This window comes from Eschrichtius robustus, chromosome 14, assembly GCF_028021215.1.
Source record: "Eschrichtius robustus isolate mEscRob2 chromosome 14, mEscRob2.pri, whole genome shotgun sequence".
Lineage (NCBI taxonomy): Eukaryota > Metazoa > Chordata > Mammalia > Artiodactyla > Eschrichtiidae > Eschrichtius > Eschrichtius robustus.
This window is the reverse complement of record NC_090837.1, coordinates 91,810,405-91,836,813: the sequence shown is the minus strand read 5'-3', so window position 1 is coordinate 91,836,813 and position 26,409 is coordinate 91,810,405. Positions and strand designations below refer to the sequence as shown.

General features: G+C 38.2%; 1 protein-coding gene across 1 annotated transcript in view; it reads right to left on the bottom strand.

Annotated features, from left to right (window-relative positions):
* Positions 1-26,409, bottom strand: part of CCDC102B (coiled-coil domain containing 102B) — a 183,351-nt gene that overhangs the window by 18,208 nt on the left and 138,734 nt on the right. Inside the window, exon 5 of the mRNA XM_068563554.1 lies at positions 17,396-17,566. Within this exon, the coding sequence (XP_068419655.1) occupies positions 17,396-17,566 (171 nt within the window). The remainder of the gene's footprint in view (positions 1-17,395; positions 17,567-26,409) is intronic.

Below are 26,409 nucleotides of genomic sequence, written 5' to 3'. Positions count from 1 at the left end.
TATCTCTTCCTCTCTCATGTGTGACCATGGTCATGTCATTTACTGACTCAAACCTCAAGTTCCTGTAATTGCTATAATTACAGTATCTAATTTCAGGGTTATAGGAAGACTTATATGAGAATATTTATGTTAATAAATTACTACACTAACTGATGTTTAGAAGTTTATAATAAAGACTAAATATTATAACATAATATATTTAATACTGGAACATTCAATTAAACACTGTTACATAAGATTAAATTAAACCCTGAATATTTGATCTGAGACCTAGGTAGATTAATTATTCATAATTTTTCACACTTTAAGATAAGGTGTTTCTTTACTTTCCTCAAAGGTTTCATTAAATCAACTACACACATTTCAGTGGTTGAATTTATTTAATCCCACACATTATTGTTCATTTTACAGATGAGGAAAGGGTATTCCAAAGAGGCTAAATGATTAGCCCAAGATCGCACCACTCATAAATGCATACATCAGAGTTTATTTCCAGTTCTGACTCCAATCCTTTGTGTTGCCCACTATACTATACATTGTGTCAAATACTCAGAAACTAGATTGAATTTATACTTTTCACTTGCCTTTTCTAACACTGTTCAATCATAGTCACAGATCAGAAAGATATTACTTTTTATAAAATCACCTGCATGTCTTCTTTCACTTAACATGACTTTTAAGGTCCCTCACATTATGACGGGTTTCTGTAATCTGCTGTAGAGCAGGTACCCGTGGTGCCCATACACAGATGTGACCCATCCACTCACCCCATGACCAAAGGCCCAGATGTTCCATCTCTAAGACCCCAGGAACAATCCTGCAACCAATATCCTGCACCTATCCCCTCGTGGATCTGTGTGAGAATCTCCCTGGGAGATGGACCAGGAACAAGGTTAACAAATTAAAACACATACATACAGCACAAAGGAGATTAATATGCAAAAACACAGTTGAACAAAAGGATACACAAAAATCTCATTCAAATGGTTGCCCATGGAGAGAGAGGGGGATGGGAGTGGGATGCCAGTTTAAAAGGGAATAAATAAATAAAGAGAATAGATTTGCCTGAAGAATGAATGGTGCTGAGAAGTGTGATTAACTCAACTCTCAGCACCAAAGAGAAAAGTGCGATTAACTCAGCTCTCAACACCAAGAGAAAAAGAGATTATTCTTTCCTGTGTTGTTCATTGGCATTTTTTTCTAATGAGGTTTATATCACTTCCATTTTTCAGAGCATAAATATGAGTGGAAACAGTAGAACTGGATCAGGAAAAGTAATAAAGTATCAGTATCAACAATTTTGAAATTGTTCAAAAGAAGAAAAAAAAAAAAATATATATATATAAAGGTTAGGGATGGTGGTCCAAAAATTTTGCCTAGAGTTAAGAGGAGAGGAAAAAACTAACAAATGACCACGCTCTAAACCCTACCATATAACCTGTCCTTAAAACATCTTGATTTTACTGAGCTCCTATCTCAGGCTACACTTTCTACCCACACACAATTCATAAAGGTTTTTAGCTTAGAATATAGCACACATGAAGGGTTTAGTTTATCAGGTTCTGAAGGGGAGTAGAATTTCCCCTCTTTTCCCTTCTAGTTCTTTTGGTTGGCAATTAAAATAATATAAAGTAGTTAACAGGAGAAAAAGCAATTTATTACATGCACAGTGAGAATCCACTAAGTATGAAGAATTTCAAAGACAGCAAGGCAAGGTGAGGCATATATTATTCTGGACTAAGGAGAAGGAGGTAGGGGGTCTAAGGCTTCAGGAGGAAGTAAGGCAATTGACTGGAAGAAAAAGAGTTAATATTTGGTAAACAAATGTTTGCTGGGCCATACAAAGACAATGGGACACAGAGGACCTTGTTCAAAGGGACTTTGGCTAGGTTCCTCCCCATCGACCACACCCCACACTCTACTATAGTTATCTATGGTGCTGGGAGGCCTGGCTCAGAAAGAAGCTATCTTAAATTCTTTTAGACAGTAAATTCTTTTAGACTGTAAGTGGAGTTCAGAGGTTCTTCCTGAGTCTTAGGGGCCTTGATTGTTTTCAGCTCAAAATAATCCACATGCCAGAGTGGCACATTCTAGGGTGGCCTGTCCTGAACTCCATCAGAAACAATTTAGGTGGTTGGTAAAGTGAAGGAAGAGCAAGATCATGAAGAATGATTGCAGGAAATGGTACCCTTCAAATTATCCACAGAAAGTGGAGCAAAATTATTAGAAGGATTTAAATTAGCTGTATACAGGGACAAGGATGCAAGAACTCTGTTCATGTTGTAGTGCTATGATGTCTTGATATTAGGGGCACCTGAGACCATTCTACTGATGCTGGCCCAGTTAGAGGCACAGACTGTGCTGGTCCTTGCCCATATATTCCAGTTGGGGTGTCAGACAACAAATAATTAAACGCATAATTACAAATAGCCCTTAAGCACTGGAAAGAAAAGAAACATGGCCACTTGTTTCCGCTGCAACCTGTAAATACCACCATCTTGATATTTATTTTGCTATATTTAACTTCAGACATTTATGTTGGACTATCCCCAGCCACACTGTAAACCTCCTCTTGGGAAGAACTCACTCAAGTATATTCTAACATCTAACACCTAGGTTAGGAAGTAATTAATATTAAATGAACTGGGCTGGTTTTTACACAGTTCAGTTCAGATACTGGGTCTGTGGTTACCGCTTGTGTCCCCATGTGAACCTGAAGCTGGCCTCTTTATTATTTTTTTTTTAATCTTAACCTGAAACACTTACCAGATCTTTTCCATAGATAAATGTGAATTTCAGTCTATAGCTATTCTCACAATCTTAAAATTAGCAGGGTGTAAATTAATGAGATTTCACCAAAATATATTTCGGGCTGGGAAAGAATTCCTGTGTCCTTCCAAATAAAGGCTTGCTTAAAAATCAGCTGTTAATTTAGATAATTAATGTTCTGTAGGTTTAAACAAAATGTCTCTCACATTCATCATTGCTGATGATACCAGACTTTTGAAAAGATTCACCTTTTTGACACCAGAAGCATTAAAATGTGAGGCCAGAATTAGCTAAGCAGTAATAAGGTGATAATTGCACAGACAATGCATTTAGCAAAACACTAGCACTTTGAGAGTGAACTTACAGTGCTCAATAGTACCTATTCTTTCCATCTGTTTAAGTGATTTTTTATCTTTTGAATTTCTCTCAAAACTAGAAGACATATCAATTTGTTTTGCACATTACAGTGCTACAGGTAGACTACAATGAACTAAGAGCCTCATTTCTGTAGCAAGCCATTTCATTTATGCTCTACTAGTAAAATCTGTTACAGTAAACACATGTGTTCATTGGGGACCAAAGTTATGAATTTCAGTCTCAATGGTGGCAGTCTTTTCTTATTAGACCAGTGGTTCTGATATTTCACTAGACATTAGAATCATTTGAGAAGCTTTTAAAAAATACTCATGCACAGGCCCCACCCATAAAAATTGACTCGGCTACTGGAGATGAGGCTTGAGTATTAGTATTTTTACAACTCAATCAAAAGATGCTCAGAAGACCTAAATAGACATTTCTCCAAAGAAGACATAGAGATGGCCAAAAGGCACATGAAAAGATGCTCAACATCAGTAATTATTAGAGAAATGCTAATCAAAACTACAATGAGATATCACCTCACACCAGTCAGAATGGCCGTCATAAAAGTCTATAAACAATAAGTGCTGGGAGGGTGTGGAGAAAAGGGAACCGTCCTACACAGCTGGTGGGAATGTAAATTGGTACAACCACTATGGAGAACAGTATGGAGGTTCCTTAAAAAACTAAGAATAGAGCTGCCATATGATCCAGCAATCCCACTCCTGGGCATATATCCAGAGAAAAACCATTGTTCAAAATGATACATGCACCCCAATGTTTACTGCAGTGTTATTTACAATAGCCAAGACATGGAAGACCTAAATGTCCATTGACAGATGAATGGATAAAGAAGATGTGGTATATTTATACACTGGAATATTACTCAGCCATTAAAAAGAATGAAATAATGCCATTTGCAGCAACATGCATGGACCTAGAAATTATCATACTAAGTGAGGTAAGTCAGACCGACAAAGACAGATATATGCAGAATCTAAAAAAAAAGATACAAATGAATTTATTTACAAAACAGAAACAGATTCACAGCCTCAGAAAACAAACTTATGGTTACCAAAGGGGAAAGGTGGGGGGGAGGGATAAATTGGGGGTTTTGGATTGACATATACACACCACTGTATTTAAAATAGATAACCAACAAGGACCTACTGTTTAGCATAGGGAACTCTACTCAATATTCTGTAATAACCTAAATGGGAAAAGAATTTGAAAAAGAATAGATACATGTATAACTGAATCACTTTGCTGTACACCTGAAACGAACACAACACTGTTATTCAACTATACTCCAATATAAAATAAATTTTTTTTAAATATCTAAAAAAAATAAATAAATATTCCAAAGGGTATTTATTGCACAGACAGGTTAGAAAATCATATTAGACTTTGACCTTTACACTGGGAATATATTTTATCTATAGCTATATTTGACTAACAATTGTGCTGAGCACTTATATCAAATTTCAGTTTTATGAAAAAAATCCATGAATTTCTGAAAGCAGGAATGTCATCTAAAAGTTAGGTGATTCTTTTTCCCTCACCATAGGACTTTTATTAGTCAATTACTATAGGCTAACTCTCACCCTCTGCTGCTTGGTTTGTGAATTGTAGGAATCTAGGGGCTAAGAACTACTTGAGCCCTGATTTACAACTCTTTTAAAACGAAATAGTCACTAAGTATTTTTAAAGTCCTCTTACTAATAGAACCTATTACTAAAATATAAATAGAGAAAATAAGAGTAAGTATTGAGCTACACTAAGGGAAAAGAATTTAACAAAAAGAAGAAACTGAAATTGAGAGTAAATCCAATTAACAAGTCAGCAAACTGACTGATTAAACTCTTAGCTTTATAAACAAATCATTTGAGATTTAACTTACTTTTGCATCAGTTAAGGTGCAGTTAAGATTTTGCCTAACAGCCAACGTTTCCACAATTTGACCTATCACTGAGAAGCAAAGAAAATTAGAATTCTGAATATATCAAGAGTCGTATTATATTCATATCCTTTAAACCCAATAATTCCACTTAGAAAACTTTTTTTTCCAATGGGGAAAAAAGGTCTATACAGTTGAATCTTGAACAGCTTAGAAGTTCATCATCCTAAAACTTAGAGTTGGCCCTACGTGTGTGCGGATTCAACCAACCACGGACTGGGTAGTACTGTAGTATTTACTATCAAAAAATCTTCGTATTAAGTGGACCCACAGAGTTCAATCCCATGTTGTTCAAGGGTCGACTGTACATGAAAGTAGTCACGGTAGAGTTATGTTGAGAAAAAAATCCAAACAACCTTCAGTAAAGGAGGCCTGGTTGATTAAATTTATATCCGAGGAAATAAATATTATCCCACCCCTTGAAATACCAAGTATGAAAACTACATAGCAGCAGGAAAACTGATTATGGTAACTGGTAAAGCAGAGTATATTATTTCAAATGATGACTGCAATTCTGCATAAAATTGCCTAGGCATTAGAAGTTAATATACACTGAAGTAATATGATACAATGGTGTTATGATAGTTGATTTTTTAAATTTTTCCTTCTTTATATGGTATTGTTTTACAAAATTTAAAATATTCCTTGGCAAGTCTTATTTCATTCAGTCCTTCAGTCTTCTTTTTTTTTTTTTTTTTAAACATCTTCATTGAAGTACAATTGCCCCACAATGGTGTGTCAGCTTCCGCTCCACAACAAAGTGAATCAGCTACACACACACAATATGTTCCCATCTCTCTTCCCTCTTGCATTTCCCTCCCTCCCACCCTCCCCATCCAACCCCTCCATGAGGTCACAAAGCACCGAGCTGATCTCCCTGCGCCACGCGGCCACCCCCCACCAGTTATCTATTTTACATTTGGTAGTGTATATATGTCCATGACACTCTCTTACCCTGTCACATCTCACCCCACCCCCTCCCCATATCCTCAAGTCCATTCTCTAGTAGGTCTGTGTCTTTATTCCCGTCTTGCCACTAGGTTCTTCATGGCCTTTTTTTTTTTTTTTTTTTTCCCTTAGATTCCGTATATATGTGTTAGCATACTGTATTTGTTTTTCTCTTTCTGACTTACTTCACTCTGTATGACAGACTCTAACTCCATCCACCTCATTACAAATACCTCCATTTCATTTCTTTTTATGGCTGAGTAATATTCCATTGTATATATGTGCCACATCTTCTTTATCCATTCATCTGTCGATGGACATTTAGGTTGCTTCCATGTCCTGGCTATTGTAAATAGAGCTGCAATGAACACTTTGGTACATGACTCTTTTTGACCTATGGTTTTCTCAGGGTATATGCCCAGTAGTGGGATTGCTGGGTCGTATGGTAGTTCTATTTGTAGTTTTTTTAAGGAACCTCCATACTGTTCTCCATAGTGGCTGTATCAATTTACATTCCCACCAACAGTGCAAGAGTGTTCCCTTTCCTCCACACCCTCTCCAGCATTTATTGTTTCTAGATTTTTTGATGATGGCCATTCTGACCGGTGTGAGATGATACCTCATTGTAGTTTTGATTTGCATTTCTCTAATGATTAATGATATTGAGCATTCTTTCATGTGTCTGTAGGCCATCTGTATATCTTCTTTGGAGAAATGTCTATTTAGGTCTTCTGCCCATTTTTGGATTGGGTTGTTGGTTTTTTTGTTATTGAGCTGCATGAGCTGCTTGTAAATCTTGGAGATTAATCCTTTGTCAGTTGCTTCATTTGCAAATATTTTCTCCCATTCTGATGGTTGTCTTTTGGTCTTGTTTATGGTTTCCTTTGCTGTGCAAAAGCTTTTAAGTTTCATTAGGTCCCATTTGTTTATTTGTGTTATTTCCATTTCTCTGGGAGCTGGGTCAAAAAGAATCTTGCTGTGATGTATGTCATAGAGTGTTCTGCCTATGTTTTCCTCTAAGAGTTTGATAGTGTCTGCCCTTACACTTAGGTCTTTAATCCATTTTGAGTTTATTTTTGTGCATGGTGTCAGGGAGTGTTCTAATTTCATACTTTTACATGTACCTGTCCAATTTTCCCAGCACCACTTATTGAAGAGGCTGTCTTTTCTCCACTGTATATGCTTGCCTCATTTATCAAAGATAAGGTGACCATATGTGTGTGGGTTTATCTCTGGGCTTTCTATCCTGTTCCATTGATCTATATTTCTGTTTTTGTGCCAGTACCAGACTGTCTTGATTACTGAAGCTTTGTAATATAGTCTGAAGTCAGGGAGCCTGATTCCCCCAGCTCCATTTTTCGTTCTCAAGATTGCTTTGGCTATTCGGGGTCTTTTGTGTTTCCATACAAATTGTGAAATTTTTTGTTCTAGTTCTGTGAAAAATGCCAGTGGCAGTTTGATAGGGATTGCATTGAATCTGTAGATTGCTTTGGGTAGTAGAGTCATTTTCACAATGTTGATTCTTCCAATCCAGGAACATGGTATATCTCTCCATCTATTTGTATCATCTTTAATTTCTTTCATCAGTGTCTTATAATTTTCTGCATACAGGTCTTTTGTCTCCTTAGGTAGGTTTACTCCTAGATATTTTATTCTTTTTGTTGCAATGGTAAACGGGAGTGTTTTCTTAATTTCACTTTCAGATTTTTCGTCATTAGTGTATAGAAATGCAAGAGATTTCTGTGCATTAATTTTGTATCCTGCTACTTTACCAAATTCATTGATTAGCTCTAGGAGTTTTCTGGTAGCATCTTTAGGATTCTCTATGCATAGTATCATGTCATCTGCAAACAGTGACAGCTTTACTTCTTCTTTTCCGATTTGGATTCCTTTTATTTCTTTGTCTTCTCTGATTGCTGTGGCTAACACTTCCAAAACTATGTTGAATAATAGTGGTGAGAGTGGGCAACCTTGTCTTGTTCCTGATCTTAGTGGAAATGGTTTCAGTTTTTCACCATTGAGGACAATGTTGGCTGTGGGTTTGTCATATATGGCCTTTATTATGTTGAGGAAAGTTCCCTCTATGCCTACTTTCTGCAGGGCTTTTATCATAAATGGGTGTTGAATCTTGTCGAAAGCTTTCTCTGCATCTATTGAGATGATCATATGGTTTTTCTCCTTCAATTTGTTAATATGGTGTATCACATTGATTGATTTGCGTATGTTGAAGAATCCTTGCTTTCCTGGGATAAACCCCACTTGATCATGGTGTATGATCCTTTTAATGTGCTGTTGGATTCTGTTTGCTAGTATTTTGTTGAGGATTTTTGCATCTATGTTCATCAGTGATATTGGCCTGTAGTTTTCTTTCTTTGTGACATCTTTGTCTGGTTTTGGTATCAGGGTGATGGTGGCCTCGTAGAATGAGTTGGGGAGTGTTCCTCCCTCTGCAATATTTTGGAAGAGTTTGAGAAGGATAGGTGTTAGCTCTTCTCTAAATGTTTGATAGAATTCGCCTGTGAAGCCATCTGGTCCTGGGCTTTTGTTTGTTGGAAGGTTTTTAATCACAGTTTCAATTTCAGTGCTTGTGATTGGTCTGTTCATATTTTCTATTTCTCCCTGGTTCAGTCTCGGCAGTTTGTGCATTTCTAAGAATCTGTCCATTTCTTCCAGGTTGTCCATTTTATTGGCATAGAGTTGCTTGTAGTAATCTCTCATGATCTTTTGTATTTCTGCAGTGTCAGTGGTTACTTCTCCTTTTTCATTTCTAATTCTATTGATCTGAGTCTTCTCCCTTTTTCTCTTGATGAGTCTGGCTAATGGTTTATCAATTTTGTTTATCTTCTCCAAGAACCAGCTTTTAGTTTCATTGATTTTTGCTATTGTTTCCTTCATTTCTTTTTCATTTATTTCTGACCTAATCTTTATGATTTCTTTCCTTCTGCTGGCTTTGGGGGCTTTTTGTTCTTCTTTCTCTAATTGCTTTAGGTGCAAGGTTAGGTTGTTTATTCGAGATGTTTCCTGTTTCTTGAGGTAGGCTTGTATTGCTATAAACTTCCCTCTTAGCACTGCTTTTGCTGCGTCCCATAGGTTTTGGGTCGTCGTATCTCCATTGTCATTTGTTTCTAGGTATTTTTTGATTTCCCCTTTGATTTCTTCAGTGATCACTTCGTTATTAAGTAGTGTATTGTGTAGCCTCCATGTGTTTGTATTTTTTACAGATCTTTTCCTGTAATTGATATCTAGTCTCATAACGTTGTGGTCGGAAAAGATACTTGATGCGATTTCAATTTTCTTAAATTTACCAAGGCTTGATTTGTGACCCAAGATATGATCTATCCTGGAGAATGTTCCATGAGCACTTGAGAAAAATGTGTATTCTGTTGTTTTTGGGTGGAATGTCCTATAAATATCAATTAAGTCCATCTTGTTTAATGTATCATTTAAAGCTTGTGTTTCCTTATTTATTTTCATTTTGGATGATCTGTCCATTGGTGAAAGTGGGGTGTTAAAGTGCCCTACTATGATTGTGTTGCTGTCGATTTCCCCTTTTATGGCTGTTAGTATTTGCCTTATGTATTGGGGTGCTCCTATGTTGGGTGCATAAATATTTACAATTGTTATAGCTTCCTCTTGGATCGATCCCTTGATCATTATATAGTGTCCTTCTTTGTCTCTTGTAATAGTCTTTATTTTAAAGTCTATTTTGTCTGATATGAGAATTGCTACTCCAGCTTTCTTTTGATTTCCATTTGCATGGAATATCTTTTTCCATCCCCTCACTTTCAGTCTGTATGTGTCTCTAGGTCTGAAGTGGGTCTCCTGTAGACAGCATATATATGGGTCTTGTTTTTGTATCCATTCAGCCAGCCTGTGTCTTTTGGTGGGAGCATTTAATCCATTTACATTCAAGGTAATTATCCATATGTATGTTCCTATTCCCATTTTCTTAAATGTTTTGGGTTTGTTATTGTAGGTGTTTTCCTTCTCTTGTGTTTCCTGCCTAGAGAAGTTCCTTTAGCATTTGTTGTAAAGCTGGTTTGGTGGTGCTGAACTTTCTCAGCTTTTGCTTGTCTGTAAAGGCTTTAATTTCTCCATCACATCTGAATGAGCTCCTTGCTGGGTAGAGTAATCTTGGTTGTAGGTTTTTCTCCTTCATCACTTTAAGTATATCCTGCCACTCCCTTCTGGCTTGCAGAGTTTCTGCTGAAAGATCAGATGTTAACCTTATGGGGATTCCCTTGTGTGTTATTTGTTGTTTTTCCCTTGCTGCCTTTAATATGTTTTCCTTATATTTAATTTTTGACAATTTTGATTAATATGTGTCTTGGCGTGTTTCTCCTTGGGTTTATCCTGTATGGGATTCTCTGTGCTTCCAGGACTTGATTAACTGTTTCCTTTCCCATATTAGGGAAGTTTTCAACTATAATCTCTTCAAATATTTTCTCAGTCCCTTTCTTTTTCTCTTCTTCTTCTGGGACCCCTATAATTCGAATGTTGGTGCGTTTAATGTTGTCCCAGAGGTCTCTGAGACTGTCCTCAGTTCTTTTCATTCTTTTTTCTTTATCCTGCTCTGCAGTAGTTATTTCCACCATTTTATCTTCCAGGTCACTTATCCTTTCTTCTGCCTCAGTTATTCTGCTATTGATCCCATCTAGAGTATTTTTAATTTCATTTATTGTGTTTTTCATCGTTGCTTGGTTCCTCTTTAGTTCTTCTACGTCCTTGTTAAATGTTTCTTGCATTTTGTCTATTCTATTTCCAAGATTTTGTATCATCCTTACTATCATTATTCTGAATTCTTTTTCAGGTAGACTACCTATTTCCTCTTCATTTGTTAAGTCTGGTGTGTTTTGACCCTGCTCCTTCATCTGCTGTGTGTTTTTCTGTCATCTCATTTTGCTTATCTTACTGTGTTTGGGGCCTCCTTTTCACAGGCTGCATGTTCGTAGTTCCCGTTGTTTTTGGTATCTGTCCCCAGTGGCTAAGGTTGGTTCAGTGGGTTGTGTAGGCTTCCTGGTGTAGGGAACTAGTGCCTGAGCTCTGGTGGATGAGGCTGGATCTTGTCTTTCTGGTGGGCACATCCACGTCTGGTGGTGTATTTTGGGGTGTCTGTGGCCTTATTATGATTTTAGGCAGCCTCTCTGCTAATGGATGGGGCTGTGTTCCTGTCTTGCTAGTTGTTTGGCATAGGGTGTTCAGCACTGTAGCTTGCTGGTCATTGAGTGATGCTGGGTCTTGATGTTGAGATGGAGATCTCTGAGAGATTTTTGCCGTTTGGTATTACGTGGAGCTGGGAGGTCTCTTGTGGACCAGTGTCCTGAAGTTGGCTCTCCCACCTCAGAGGTACGGCCCTGATGCCTGGCTGGAGCACCAAGAGCCTTTCGTCCACACGGCTCAGAGAAAAAGGGAGAAAAAATAGAAAGAAAGAAAGAAAGAAAGAGGCTATAATATAGTGAAGTAAAATAAAACTATTATAAAGCAAAGCTATACAGACAAAATCTCACCCAGAAGCATATACATATACACTCACAAAAGAAGGAAAAGGGGAAAAATTAATATATCCTGCTCCCAAAGTCCACCTCCTGAATTTGGGATGATTCGTTGTCTATTCAGGTATTCAACAGATGCAGGTACATCAAGTTGTTTGTGGAGTTTTAATCCGCTGCTTCTGAGGCTGCTGGGAGAGATTTCCCCTTCTCTTCTCTGTTCGCACAGCTCCTGGAGATCAGCTTTGGATTTGGACCCGCCTCTGCGTGTAGGTCTCCTGAGGGCATCTGTTCCCCGCCCAGACAGGACGGGGTTAAAGGAGCAGCTGCTTCAGGGGCTCTGGCTCACTCAGGCCTCGGGGAGGGAGGGGTACAGAGGAGGCGGGGCCAGCCTGCGGCGTCAGAGGCGTCGTGACGTTGCACCAGCCTGAGGAGCGCAGTGCGTTCTCCTGGGGAAGTTGTCCCTGGATCACGGGACCCTGGCAGTGGCGGGCTGCATGGGCTCCCGGGAGGGGCGGTGTGGAGAGTGACCTGTGCTCGCACACAGGATTTTTGGAGGCGGCAGCAGCAGCCCCAGTGTCTCACGCCCGTCTCTGGGGTCCACGCTGATAGCCGCGGTTTGCGCCCGTCTCTGAAGTTCGTTTAGGTGGCACTCTGAATCCCCTCTCCTCGCGCGCCAGGAAACAAAGAGGGAAGAAAAAGTGTCTTGCCTCTTCGGCAGCTGCAGACTTTTTCCCGGTCTCCCTCCTAGCCAGCTGTGGTGCACTAACCCCTTCAGGCTGTGTTCACGCCGCCAACCCCAGTCCTCTCCCTGCGATCCGACCGCAGCCCAAGCCTCAGCTCCCAGCCCCGCCCGCCCCGGCGGGTGAGCAGACGAGCCTCTCGGGCTGCTGAGTGCTGCTCGGCGCCGAGCCTCTGTCTGGGAATCTCTCCGTTTTTTCCTCTGCGCCCCTGTTGCTGTGGGATCCACGCTGATAGCCGCGGCTCGCGCCAGTCTCTGAAGTTCGTTTAGGCGGCGCTCTGAATCCCCTCTCCTCGCGCACCAGGAAACAAAGAGGGAAGAAAAAGTCTCTTGCCTCTTCGGCAGCTGCAGACTTTTTCCCGGTCTCCCTCCCGGCTAGCTGTGGTGCACTAACCCCTTCGGGCTGTGTTCACGCCGCCAACCCCAGTCCTCTCCCTGCGATCTGACCGAAGCCAGAGCCTCAGCTCCCAGCCCCGCCCGCCCCGGCGGGTGAGCAGACAAGCCTCTCGGGCTGGTGAGTGCTGGTCGGCACTGATCCTCTGTGCGGGAATCTCTCCGCTTTGCCTTCCGCACCCCTGTGGCTGCGCTCTCCTCCTTGGCTCCAAAGCTTCCCCCCTCTCACCCGCAGTCTCTGCCCGCGAAGGGGCTCCTAGTGTGTGGAAACCTTTCCTCCTTGACAACTCCCTCCCACTGGTGCAGGTGCCGTCCCTATTCTTTTGTCTCTGTTATTTCTTTTTTCTTTTGCCCTACCCAAGTACGGGGAGAGTTTCTTGCCTTTTGGGAGGTCTGACGTTTTCTGCCAGCGTTCAGTGGGTGTTCTGTAGGAGCAGTTCCACGTGTATATGTATTTCTACTGTATCTGTGGGAAGAAAGGTGATCTCCGTGTCTTACTCTTCCGCCATCTTCTCTCCTCCCCCCAGTCTTCTTGATACTAGTTGTACAGTGTGGAGCACCCATGTGTCTTAGTAATTGTTTATATTATACTCCTTGCTTCTTAGGTACTATCTGTTCCATCTCTACCAACTTTGGTTATTGCATCATTATATTATTCATTAGACTGTTTTTCCCACCGTATTTATTAAAGTGTTCAGTTATTTTGGTATTTTAATGTGGATATATATGTAATTAGTTCTGCAATACAATAATGAAGTCTCAATTGAATTTTGCCATCACATAATGGCTTCAATGAAATGATGAGAAAAGAATGTTTGACTTCTAACTAATACACATCAAATTAGAAGTTTTTTTTTTTTTTTTTTTTGGTAAGTTTGTTTAAAGAAAAGCAACTCATCCAAAAAGAATTTTTTAATTTGCTCATTTCTTTAATCAGACCCTGGGTTTTCTCTTATGGGCCCCCAAGTGTCTATTTCTCTTTTCAATATATAGGATTAATATCTCATTTTCATTTATTTAAAATTTGTTGACTTGTGGGAGTTGGGAACTTTGTATTTGACAGTTCCAATTAAACATTAATTTCAACTAATTGCAATTTGAAGAATTTGTTACTATGAAATTAAAAAGCTCAGCAGTGAAACTGACAGAATTTCCTTTGCTTCTCTATGATAAGTCAAATTATGGAAATGTTGACTGCTATCTAATGCAAAATCTTATTTCCATGAGAAATATTTTCATTCCCAGCCTCCAGAATGTGTATGACCTTTAATCAAAGAAAAACTGAAGACTGACAACTGCAATTAAATAACCCAGATTACAATACCCATATGAGTTGATCGTGCTTTGGATCAATCCTCTCCGGTGATCAACTGATTGGATGTAGAGGTGCAGAACACTGAACTATTTTATGTTTTGAACATATATTTCAATGCATCTATTTTGAAGCTTCAGATATGAAATATGTCCAAATACTTATCCATATGGAATTATAGTTCCAAAAGATTCTATTTCAAAGCTGCACAAATTCCATTTGCCAAAGACCTCACAGGACCATGCCCACCATTTATGCTTGGGAACTATATTCCTCCCACAGATGGGGCAACAAATATTAAAATACACACACATACCCTTTTTCACTCATTCCTGCTCTCACATACAGTACAACACAGCCCATCTTCCCGGTCACAAATGTTTGTTTTCCTCCCTTCAGCATTCAAAAATTTTCACCCTTTCTCCAAGAGAAATTACCCAAGCAACCTTCCAATCACAGCCTTGATCTCAAAGATCGCATATCTATGTCAGATCTCAATACACGTTCTCTTGCTCCAGAATCTACGTACTCAAAAGGCAAGTAATTTATACCCTCTTCCCTCACACACCCAATATACTATAGTGAAACTAGGACAAGAAAACTGCAATAAAAACTTCCATGTAGAAAAGAAAATAGAAAATACTTATGAAATCTAACTTTGCAGATGTTTCAAGGAGCTCCTATTCTGCTCATGGGGAATGCTCCTTTATCTGGCCCGGGTTCTCCTCCCTGAAAATAGTTGCCTAGTCTGTAGTTCTCCATGGTCCTTGTTCTCTAGGTGGTCCTTTGGCATTATTCACCATGTCCTTATTTGAATATGGCTCTGGACGTTACTCCTTCTCAGGTGTTGACAGCACACTCAGCCAGCTCCTTGTCCGAGAAGTTTGGAGGAATGAAGAGTTCTTTCAAATCCCGAGAAATCAGTCTATTTTATCCCAGGCTGGAAGCTCATTTGCCAGCATATCTTTCACAAAAACAAGTCCTTTTTTCTTTTGATTCCAGCAAATACCACAGGTCAGCTGTCCCATCTGCAGTTCTCTGGGAGACATTCTATTGTCTCTGAACTATCTGCAGTTGCCTTGAACCTGTGGGATGTTCTGAGAGAAGCACAATCTCATTCTCTTCTCCCTGTGCCATTGTGTTCAGCTTCAAGGATTTACACAAAATGACCTTAATTAAGAGCTTTTAAAAACAGGCTTGAAGGCCACACCGTTGAATTGGTTCTTGCCTAATCTTAATTGATGTTTATTGTTCAAAGCCATCCTCAGTTTTACGTATTACCATTTGCAAATGAAGATCAGGCCCTGGCAGTCACAGAACTACTTAAATTTCTGTATTATTTTACATATCTCTGAAAATTCGACAAGTCTTTTCTGAGTTCCTCTCTCTCTTAGGCACTTGTCAAACACACCAATAGCAAACAAGAAATACTAGCTACATACCTGTTCATCTAAAAACCACAAGCTCCTTCTGTCCATCATCAGCTTTCCAAGCTATTATAGGATATAATGTACCAAACCTTTCAAGACTCCATAAAATGCGTTGCCATCATTCTAACCTCCAATAAGTTTTCTCACCACCTACTTCTGGCACTGGAGCCAATGTAATATAATTTTACAATGCTGTTTTTGTTTGAATGACCATACCAGTCAGCTTTAGCTAAGTCTTCCTATAGCAACAAACAAATCCAAAATGTCAGTGACTTATCACAACAAATACTGATGTTTTTTTTACCCATGTGGATCCATTTGGGTCAGCAAAGGCTCTGCTCCATATCCTTTCCACTTCAGAATTCGCGCTGAGAGGGTGATGTCTACTTTGCACCTGCTGGCCTCATGACATGAGACAAGGCAGAAAAGACACATGGGAAAAGAGGCACAGCAGAGCCCTGTTTGGGCTCATAAAGCCCCTGATGGTAAGCGGCACACGGAGCTTCTGCTCATCAGGCAAAGCAAATGTCACATGTGCCAAGCCTGACGTTGATGACGTGAGAAGGATGATTCTCCTACAGGGAGGGGCAACTAACAGAATCCTTCTTAAGATCACAACCGTTTTTAAAATTACATGATTAGATGGTTGAATCAGATTTTTGGGAACTAGTGCTTTATTAGCCCCGGAAAACTGTGTATTATCACAATTTCCTTGTTGATGATTCAGTCCCAAGCAATTTCTTAAAGCCTATATTGGTGAACACAGAGGTTATTTACCACCACTTGCAACAAATGCTTTTATGTCAAAAGTATTCACAGGAATAATGGCTATGATGAAAATAAAAACCCAAAACCACTCTCTTGAGCCTTCCTACTACATTCCTCTCCTGACTTACTCTTCCACAGTCCAGCATCACTACCCATGAACACCATTAAAAAGTACATATATGTCTTCATAAAAAGAGACATCAAGGATGAAATGCCCATGGACAAGTCAGCCCTAGTAAGATCAGGGACGATGTATGAGCCTCACTGGTCAAATAATTCTATTTCCATGTGATGTTATTAGATTAGAAAATCTGGTTTGCTTGACTGGAATAGTTTTGATGAAAAATTAAATCTTAAAATGTGGACTGTGTCCTGTTACTGAATTGCCCCTTGGAAAAACAATTCCGTTTTCTTTTTTAAATTTCCAACTCTTTGGCATTATCTGCAAACAGTCTCTCTAACCAGGGAATTAATTTTTTTTTTTTAACATCTTTATTGGAGTATAATTGCTTTACAATGGTGTGTTACTTTCTGCTTTATAACAAAGTGAAGCAACCACATAGCACAGGGAAGTAATTATTTTGCCTCAAAAGTTGTCCGCTAGAAGCAGATGCCGTGCCTGGAACCCCATCTGAAGTAATTGCCGCCATGGGGTGGCAGACGCTATCACACTGACAGTGGAGACCGCTTCTTTCAAGAAAAATCTCTTTGTGGTTTGTAACTGCAGCTGAAATCACACCTCCCTGTTGCAGCTGTACTGTCAAGGTATCCCATTCTTAAACATGCCATAAACCATTAGCAAGCTGACCTTTCACGACAAAACAAGATGCCTACATTCTTTAAACATCAGAGAGCGCTGGGGAGAATATATATATCATAACACGTAATCACAACATACATCATGTTTCTATAATATATAGAATTAAAGCTTAAGATACCAAGTTTTAATGACACCTATGGTACCATGCCTCCCCACACGACCAAGCTAAAACATATCTGAAGTTATAGGGCACACATAAAAAATGCGCTACTAACACTACAAAAATGAGCATGTTGTTTACATAATAGTTTCCTCTCCTTACACTTACACTTTTTTGTTGATTTTAATTTTTAAAAATGTGAAGTTTTTACCTCAAGTAATGCCATATGTTAATAAAAAAGAAAATGCTTTTTCTATGCTATCAAATGCAATTTTGAATCTACATAACATATGTTCCACTTATAAGATACCTTATTTTCTTTTTGGTTGAGTCCCCATTTTAGTTCTTCTACTTGAAATCTCAGTTTCTTCACTTCGGCCTCATTTTGACCCATGAGGTTGTTGACGTGGGTCATTTCTGCCGTCTTTGCCTGGTGCTGCCTGCTTAGTTTATGGTAGGCATGTTGAAGGTCCAACAGTTCCTTTTAAAAGAAAACAGGGATTCCATTATTTATAGTTTACTCTGATAAAGTCAGAAGAATGGCAACTTGTTTGGAAAAAATAGAAAAGCACTTTAGGAAGAATTCAGATTAGGCATCTTTTCACCTGGGACTCTACATTTCTGCAATTAAATATTATGACTAGCATAGAACTATAGGTGGAAGGTGTATTTCTGTGTGGCTAAAATACAGTACAACTCTTTATGTGCTTGAGGGAATGACCCATTTTTCATGTTATGCAAATTTAGTTTTTATGTATGCTTTCCAAAAGAGGACTCTCATATCTATAAATGAAGAATAAAATATAATAAAAATAAGTTCAAGAAGAACTGTTCATCTGCTAAATCAGCCTAAGTATTAAAAGTTAGCAGACTATCTGCTTTTAATTATTTCTCTTAAAAATAAATGTTTTGTGCTGCTGTACTCATGCCATGAATGGCACCCTCCTGAAACCACATGAATCTGGCTCAGAGACCTGAAGGGGCTGACCCTGGGGAATATCCAGAGTGAATCCACCATGAAGTGATTGGATCTCCAATCAATCTTGTTATAATCAACATTCTACAAGACATGAATTGACAGGTCACATTAATTGGCCTCAGATTATAATTAATGTAGTTTCTAATTTTTTGCTAAAATTTGCTGTGCAAAATTAACAATACTGTCATTGTTGAAATCATCTTTATTAAAACTATGAAGAAAAAAAATAACCTCTAATTCCTCATGATGTTATAATACTTTAAGAAAGTCTTAGGATATTTTTTTAATTTCCTGAAAAATACTGTCATAATACTTACTAGTTAAAAATGCAAAGTTAAATTTTTTTAGGACAACCAGGTAGACAATTGGAGATGGGATCTTTACTCACATCTTATACTACTACCATTTCTAATAAGAACAATAAAAAAAGAATCAGATTTAATAGTAAAAAGAAAAAAGCCATAGAGCATTGGAAAAAACTGGAAGAAAAATGTAAATACTCTTTTCAATTACCAAATAGGGAAAGGTTTTCTAAGTATGATTATGAGATCATAGAATTATAAATTTAATCACAGTAAGTATACAGTTGGTGTATAGCAAATAGTTTGTCCTACACAGAAAATGTTGTAACAAGGGACAAGTCTCTTACTATATGAAGTTATATCAAGTCTGTACAAATTGACTTGATATAAAATATGGAAGGAGAGAGTTCACAGAAAAGCATTTAGAATATCTGTTAAACATTGAAAGCTATTTATCTTCACCCAAAACTCAGGAAAAACCTTTCCAATTTCTGTAACATATTGACATGACAAAATTATAGAAATGGCTGCTAGGGATCAAGGGTAGGGAGGAGGGGAGAGAAGTGGGTGTGGCTAAGGGCAGATCAGGGATCCTTGTCTTGATGAAAAGTTCTGTGTTTTGACTGTATTGATGTCAATATCCTGGTTGTGATACCCTACCATAGTTTTGAAAGATGATACCACCGGTGGAAATTGGGGAAAAGGTACATAGATCTCTCTGTATTATTTCTTACAGCTGCATATAAATCTACAATTATCAAAAATAAAAGTATAATGAAAAGAAACACATCAAGATGCTATTCCTCATGTCTTCAGACTGGCAAGATTATGTGTGATAAGATAATCTGTTGGTAAAATGTGAAGAAACTGAGATTCATTCATGGAAAAATGTTGGCAAAACTATTTAACATGAAAAATGCATTAAAACTCCAACCCAGCCATTTTACTTCCAGGAATGTGTTCTACAGATACACACACAGTTGTGTGAAATGCTGTATGCACGTGGATATATAGCACAGCGTTATTTTTATGTTAATAGTGAATGATTGGAAATGAAGATCATCATCATAGTATCATCATATGGAGCTGATTAAATAAAAAGCCGTTAAGCTTTTTGATGCTTAAAATATAATATGGCAGCCTTTTGTATATTGATATGATATCTCTCAATATTCTATTAAGTAAAGCAAAATGCAAAACAGTGTGAAGCACATGTTATTACAGGAAAAAAAAAAGCTGATGTAAAGTGAATTTTGATATGACACCATTGATTACTGGCAGCCTCTTGGTCTCTATGAAACACAGAACTCCAACCAAACAGGCAGATGTCCTGCAGATGTGAGAAGAGGGTGTAGACAAGGACCTGGAGAGAAATTGCTGACCACCACTCTCAGGATGCCAGGAGGAGGAAAAGGCAGAGGAGGGCTCCCACGCCCACCAGCCAACCACCGCGCCTCCATGGCAATCTATCAAATTCCAGGAAACTGAGAGATTCCTGGAATCTTGCTGCTGTTCTGAAAACCCTGGCCCCCATAAGAGTCAGAATCACAACCATTGATACTTAAACCTGAGCAATGCCGAAGGGCAGCTGGGAACAGGCAAGCTTGGACAGGCAGCTAGACCCCTGTTGATGGGACAGGCTCATGGTCCCTTCCCTTACCTCACAGTAACAGTGCAGTTTACGGCTTCATGGCAGTGTTTTATCAAATTACATCACAAACCACATTTAAAATACAAATTTCTCTTTTCTTCTGAGTACAAAAATCAGAGTACAATTTTCCAATGCCAAATTATATACCTTATGATTTCACAGAAAGATATGCAGTAGGGAACACAATTTATTATTTGGAATGACAATGGAGCATTTAATGAAAGATTTTCTTGATCTGGCAAACAAAGAATTTGCCACAAAAGTAATGCAGAGCTTAATGGAAGAGTTATAGCAAATCTGTAAAATGATGGCTTTTCCTCAGGAATTATGCACCCAATTACAACTACCTAAAAAACCTTTGCGATTTAGTAAAATTATTTCTCAGATAGTCAGTGCTTTGACTTTAGGCTTGTACAATTCCCTTAGATTGGTTTAAATGGAGCTAAGTAAACAAAAAGAACCTTTGAGATGTGCATATAGGAAGAGGGGGAAGGAGGGAAGGAGGGAAGGAGGGAAGGAGGGAGGGAGGGAGGGAGGGAGGGAGGGAGGGAGGAAGGGAGGGAGGAAGGAAGGAGAGAAGGGAGGGAGGGAGGAAGAAAGGGAGGGAGGGAGGAAGAAAGGAAGGAAAGAAGGAAGGAAGGAAGGAAGGAAGGGAGGGAGGGAGGGAGGGAGGGAGGAAGGAAGGAAGGAAAAACATTGCTGCTTGTCAGTACCAATTCCACCCCAAGCATGTGTCATCTTTGTAGGCAGACCTCTAGCATTCATGCTCTACTGCGTGGCCATTTGCTCAGGGAAGGTCACCTTATTCTCAGGCCCAGGAGGTGGATATGTGTTAGCCAACGTCTATTCTCTGTGAGTGGTCCCCAAGCCTGCAGCACCAGCATACCCTGAGAACTCCATCCAAGATCTACTGAATCAGAAGCTCAGGAGTTGAGGCCCAGCAACCCTGGGTTTAACAAGCCCTCCAGATGTTTATAATTCAACATAAAGTTTGAGGACCACTAGTATATGCCAACTGTAGTAAACTTTACTCTTGCCAGTAAATGTTTTAGGAGGGTAGATGGAACCTAACCGAGCAATGAAATATGAGACGTCTTCTTGGGTGGGAGGAGGTGATCTAGGATTTTTAAGCACTTAAAAATATACAAGGAAGATGTATACCTGGAGGTACTGATACAACAGTCTGGGACAATAGGAGAATCATGCTTACAACTGAGGTTCGCAGACCCGGCCTGGCCTTGGGCACATTTCGTTACGAGAAAATATAGCAAACTGTATCTATAGCCAAATGTATTTTAATTATGTTCATAGGATACCTTTTACTTTCTATTCTAAAAAGATGAAAACTAGATTTCAACATAGGAGACAAAAAATTATTTCATTAGTAAAGATATTTTTAAAAAATCAGTTTAGGGTGAAAGAGATTAGCATTAGCCAAGTACCTACTATCACTGAACTCTTCACATACCTTCTCTCTCTTGTCTTTTCTATTTTCCCCATTCAGTCTCTGAGAGGCTACACACATTGCTTATGGCCAAACTAGCTGTAAATTACTCCTCCTTTTTTCATTGTTTCAAAACAGTATCCCGGCTGGCTTAAACCTTGTTATCAGGCCTTATCTTCTAAGACTTCACAGGTTCTTTGACATTTTAATCCATTAGTTCATCAACACCCCCATTTTACTTTCAGGAGAGAGATGGATTTCTTCCTTAATTCTCAAAGCTATGACCTTTGCTACTATAGACTCATTTTTTTTTTTTTTTTTTGTTATTCTTGTGATGAGATTCCCCCCACCCCCAGTTCTTTCTTTGAATGCATGTTAGAGTAAAGGCACTTAGGATCACAAACTATAATCCCATGTATATGTTTTGTTTGATGCTTTTATCTGAAATCTCAATTTCCCCTGTAGCTTGCTTACAGACCTCCAGTTGGAAGGCATCCAAATAGATGTTCATTTAAAGCGTTAATAATTTGCATATAAAAAGAGAATAAGTCAATAATAAAGATCCATATGGATTTTTAGAGCAAGCTTATTCTAGTATATTTTTAATGGTAGAAATACATAAAACCATGATGTGATATATTTTATTTTGGCAGAGAAAAATCTGAATAGAAATTAAACATATAAAAATATACAGTACTAGAGAGTATTTGTCAGTATGTAATCCTCTATAAATCCAAAGCTATAAAACTGAACAGTAAATATAATTCACAATCCTTTTATAAGTTATATGAATAATAATGCTGAATCGATATAGAAAATAAGCATATACAATGTGTTTGTATACAGATAGTTCTGATAGAATAACATTAGTTCCTCAAATAGATTGACTCTGTTCCTAGTGATGTGAAGAATTTGATAGCAGGTTTTAAATTCTGTATATGGCTTATGAAATCATGAATTGTTTATGCTCTTGTAAGTAAGGATATTTCTTTCTACCTAGAATTAATATTGTAGCCGATACATGAAGTACTGAAGCTTAACTGATTTTGATTGTGCCAAGCTGCCAGAACCAAAATACATTTTCTTATAATTTTAAATGACATAATGAAATGGTTAAAAATGAATCAAATAAGTTTATATGCATCGATTTGAAGGAAAAACAAAATGACATACAGAAAATTTTAAAGTATTAAAGTATTATTATATATGTTATTTGTTTGTTCAATTTTTTAAAAAATCCATAGAAAATTAGAAATTTCGGCATCTGTAATTTCAAACATGCATAACAATACTGTACTGTTATGTAGAGAACCTGAAATTCTCAGTATAATATATGATTCAACTATATTTAATAAAGAGAAACACACAAAATTGGAAATAACTAGCTCATGGTCTGTTGATAGCCTTGTTAGACTCCAGCTGTGATTAATAATGCTATCAACAAGGGCAGATTTTCTCTTCTCAAAAGTTGACTCAGGCACATTGGGTGGTTATTACAATCAAATCCATCTACTTGAATAAAGAACTTACAAGCTCAACCAAATTAAGTGCATTAGAAAAATATCTTGTACCACCTACTTATTAGGATAAATGTCAGTATCTATTTATATCTTTAATTCTTACCTCAAGAAATACAGAAATCAAAGGAACGTATATTTCTACAGAATTCAGTGTTATTCATAAACATTTATGATACTTGGTGTCAGATAATAGCTTTAAAATGAGAACATTTTTGTGGTCTTAAGTGGCATCTTCAGAGGGTTCATTTAATATCTTATATGTTAAGTATAGAGTGATTTTAGTGCTCGTTGTAGACTTGACACATTATCAGTGATTCATTCAAGGAGCATTTACTGAGTGTCTACCAGGTGCCATGTAGACTGGCTTCTACCTTCTATATATAAAAGCAAACAAGGCAGACACAATTTTTAACGTCACAGACATTAGAACCTAGTAGAGGTAGTAGATGAAGACAATTAAACAGGCAAATTTTCCCACTGTGACAAATACTAAGAGATAATCCAATGAGCTAATAAGATAGGGAACTATTTATGAAAGGTAGGTGATAAGCAGGGAGGACATGTTGTGAGGGGTTGTTGTCCTGTGCCCTCCAGGTTCTCCTTCAGGATGAGAGGATGTATTTCACCAGTTGCTGGAAATGTCTGATCACAGCCCTTTCCCCTTGGCTATAAGGAGCCTCCTTCCTGGGACTTCCCTGGTGGCACAGTGGATAAGACTCTGCACTCCCAATGCTGAGGGCCCGGGTTTGATCCCTGGTCAGGGAACTAGATCCCACACGTATGCTGCAACTAAGAGTTCGCATGCCACAACTAAGGAGCCCACCTGCCACAACTAAGACCCTGCATGACCAAATAAATAAATATTAAAAAACCCCAAAAAACAAAAAACAGCCTCCTTTCTAACTCCACACCCCCTTCCTGGGGCAGCCTGGTTATTTTAGAAGTATGAAGGAACTGCTCTTCTCACCTCAATTTGGGACAGCTCCAAAGATCTATCCCAAGTTCAGAGGTATCCAGAGGTATTACTATTATCACTTCTCCCCAGTCCTAATTCTCCCTCTGCCCTTTGCTGCCTGGCCTCTTTCCCCATGGGTGTTGTACTCCCTAATAAACTTCCTACATTTTGATATCTGTCTCAGAATCTGCTACCCAGGTAGCACAAACGCCAACATCATGTCCCATGGCTGTCACCTGGGGAGATCTATCCTATAGAATTAAATATCATAGTACAAACACCATGGATGGAAAATAGATGATGGAAACTTTACTGAGAAAATAATGTAAAAAGGGTGAAAAGCCACAGTATTGTGGCTACATGGTGGCACTTATATTGTGTGTGTATGTATGTGTGTGTGAGGCCCAGACTGAATATCACACATTGGAGTTTGTGTTTATTCAATGCCATTTGTGCTTATTCAGTACCATAGATACATAAGCAATTGACCAAAAAAAAGTTTGTTGAGCATCTACTAATCTCTCATATAATCAGTTATGTCAATATTCCCAATAATATTCAAGTTTTGTAGAAAATATCAAAAAGCTTCATTAACTTTAAGTCCTAGTTTCCTCATCTGTAAAATGCATACAATAGCAATTTCATAGAATTGTAACCTTTAAAAGACACAATATGTGTAAGTCATTTGTGATACCTTAATTAAACATAACAGGAGAGGTAGAAACACTGACTAGGCGAGGTTAGTTAGTTATCAAATGCAATAATAAGGTGAAGTGTCAGTAATCCAGAGGAGATAGAGCGCCTCAGCAAATGCCACCACGGGCTGGGCTCTTTGTATCTTTCTGCTTTGTCACACGTAGCTCATACGTGGTCTTTGTCCTTAAGCTTGATGTATTATAATCCCAAAATATCTGCTGAATCTTGCTGGGAAGGAAGTAGGAAGGGAACGAGCAAGGATAAAAGTGGTTTTCTCCAAGTGAAACTTTGCCTTTGTGTTGATAAGGCAACCTCTCAGTGCTATGTTATCGGGGGAAAAAATGCAAAAAAATTGCACAAAATATTGAGCAGAATAAAAATATAAAGATATAGTAAAAGTCAGACGTGTTGTAAACAAACTGAGAAACAACAAAGGCCAAGAGATATTATTAAAGCACAGACGGATTGTGGGAAATAAAAACTTATATAGAGAGGAACTAACAGTAAACTTATAATCAGCAACAACAAGAAGCCTTATTAAATAAAATAATGTCTTCAGTTGCTGAGTAACCTAGAATTCTAAGCCCAGCTAAACTAATATGCGAGAGGCAGGCCAAAGTCAACTTTAGTTTTAGGCAGAGGCAGGATTTTCCATCCACATATTCTTGATGAAAGAACTCAGGATGTTCTCTAGGAAGTTATCTTTCTACAGTTCTTTGAATTCATCAAATCCTTTCCTGTCCCAAAGTATTCGGACATGCTTTTCCTTTCGCCTACAAAGGGCTTTTGCCACTCTACACTCATCTGGCTCCTAATTAACATTCAGGTCCCAGTTTAAATATGATTTCCTCTGAGATGCTTTCTTGATTACTCAAATGTGAATAATGATTCACAGTATTGTTTTTAATTATCATTCAGATACCTGTTCATTTCCTTTATAGTCTTTATTGCATGTTGAAATTTATACCTGTTTGTGCATTTACTTAAGATTCCTTTATCCTACTAGTCAATATATATTTAATGCACCTATATCTGTAGAGTAGAAACAATTTAGAGTTATGTGGAAATGTGAAAATTACTTAGTTGTCAGGTCCATAGCAAACTGGAGCTCTAATTGTAAAATTTTGGAAATAATGAATATACAATACAAACTTTAGAGAGAGAAAGCTGTTACTAGCAGAAAAGATACGATCTCAATTTAACTACAAAAAGATATATATAAAGATATATATATCTCTTTGTATATGGAAAGCAATCAGTTCAAACTGTTGGATAAAGCATACCAACATTATCTGAGGAAAATTGAAGGAATGAATTATTAAGGATAAAAATAATTTATTGATACAAATACAAAAAAAATGAATTGACGAAGAATTGGTCTATTGGTAAACAAGCAGAATATTATAGAAAAACTATGAGCTAGCCTAAAGAAAATTTTTAAAAAACACCTTGAAAATACACAAAATTGGAAATGAATTGGTATTTACATCAGATTAATAAAATAGGAGTAGTTTTGTTAAGCCTTGCCTTTCAATGGGACACTGAGACTAAAGTCTGCCTGATGGAATGTGGAAGGAACTGGTTTATATCTCTTCTAGCTCTAGCAAGGAGATATCCCATGGGAACTTCCATGCTGTCCCACTTCCTTACCTAAGTACCTGGAACTGAAGAGCTACAAGATGACGAAGCTAAAAGCTGACAGTTACAGATCCCTGAGTCACCACATGGAGAAGAAACACCAAGGAGAGCCTCCTGGCTTCACTGGATTAAGAAATGA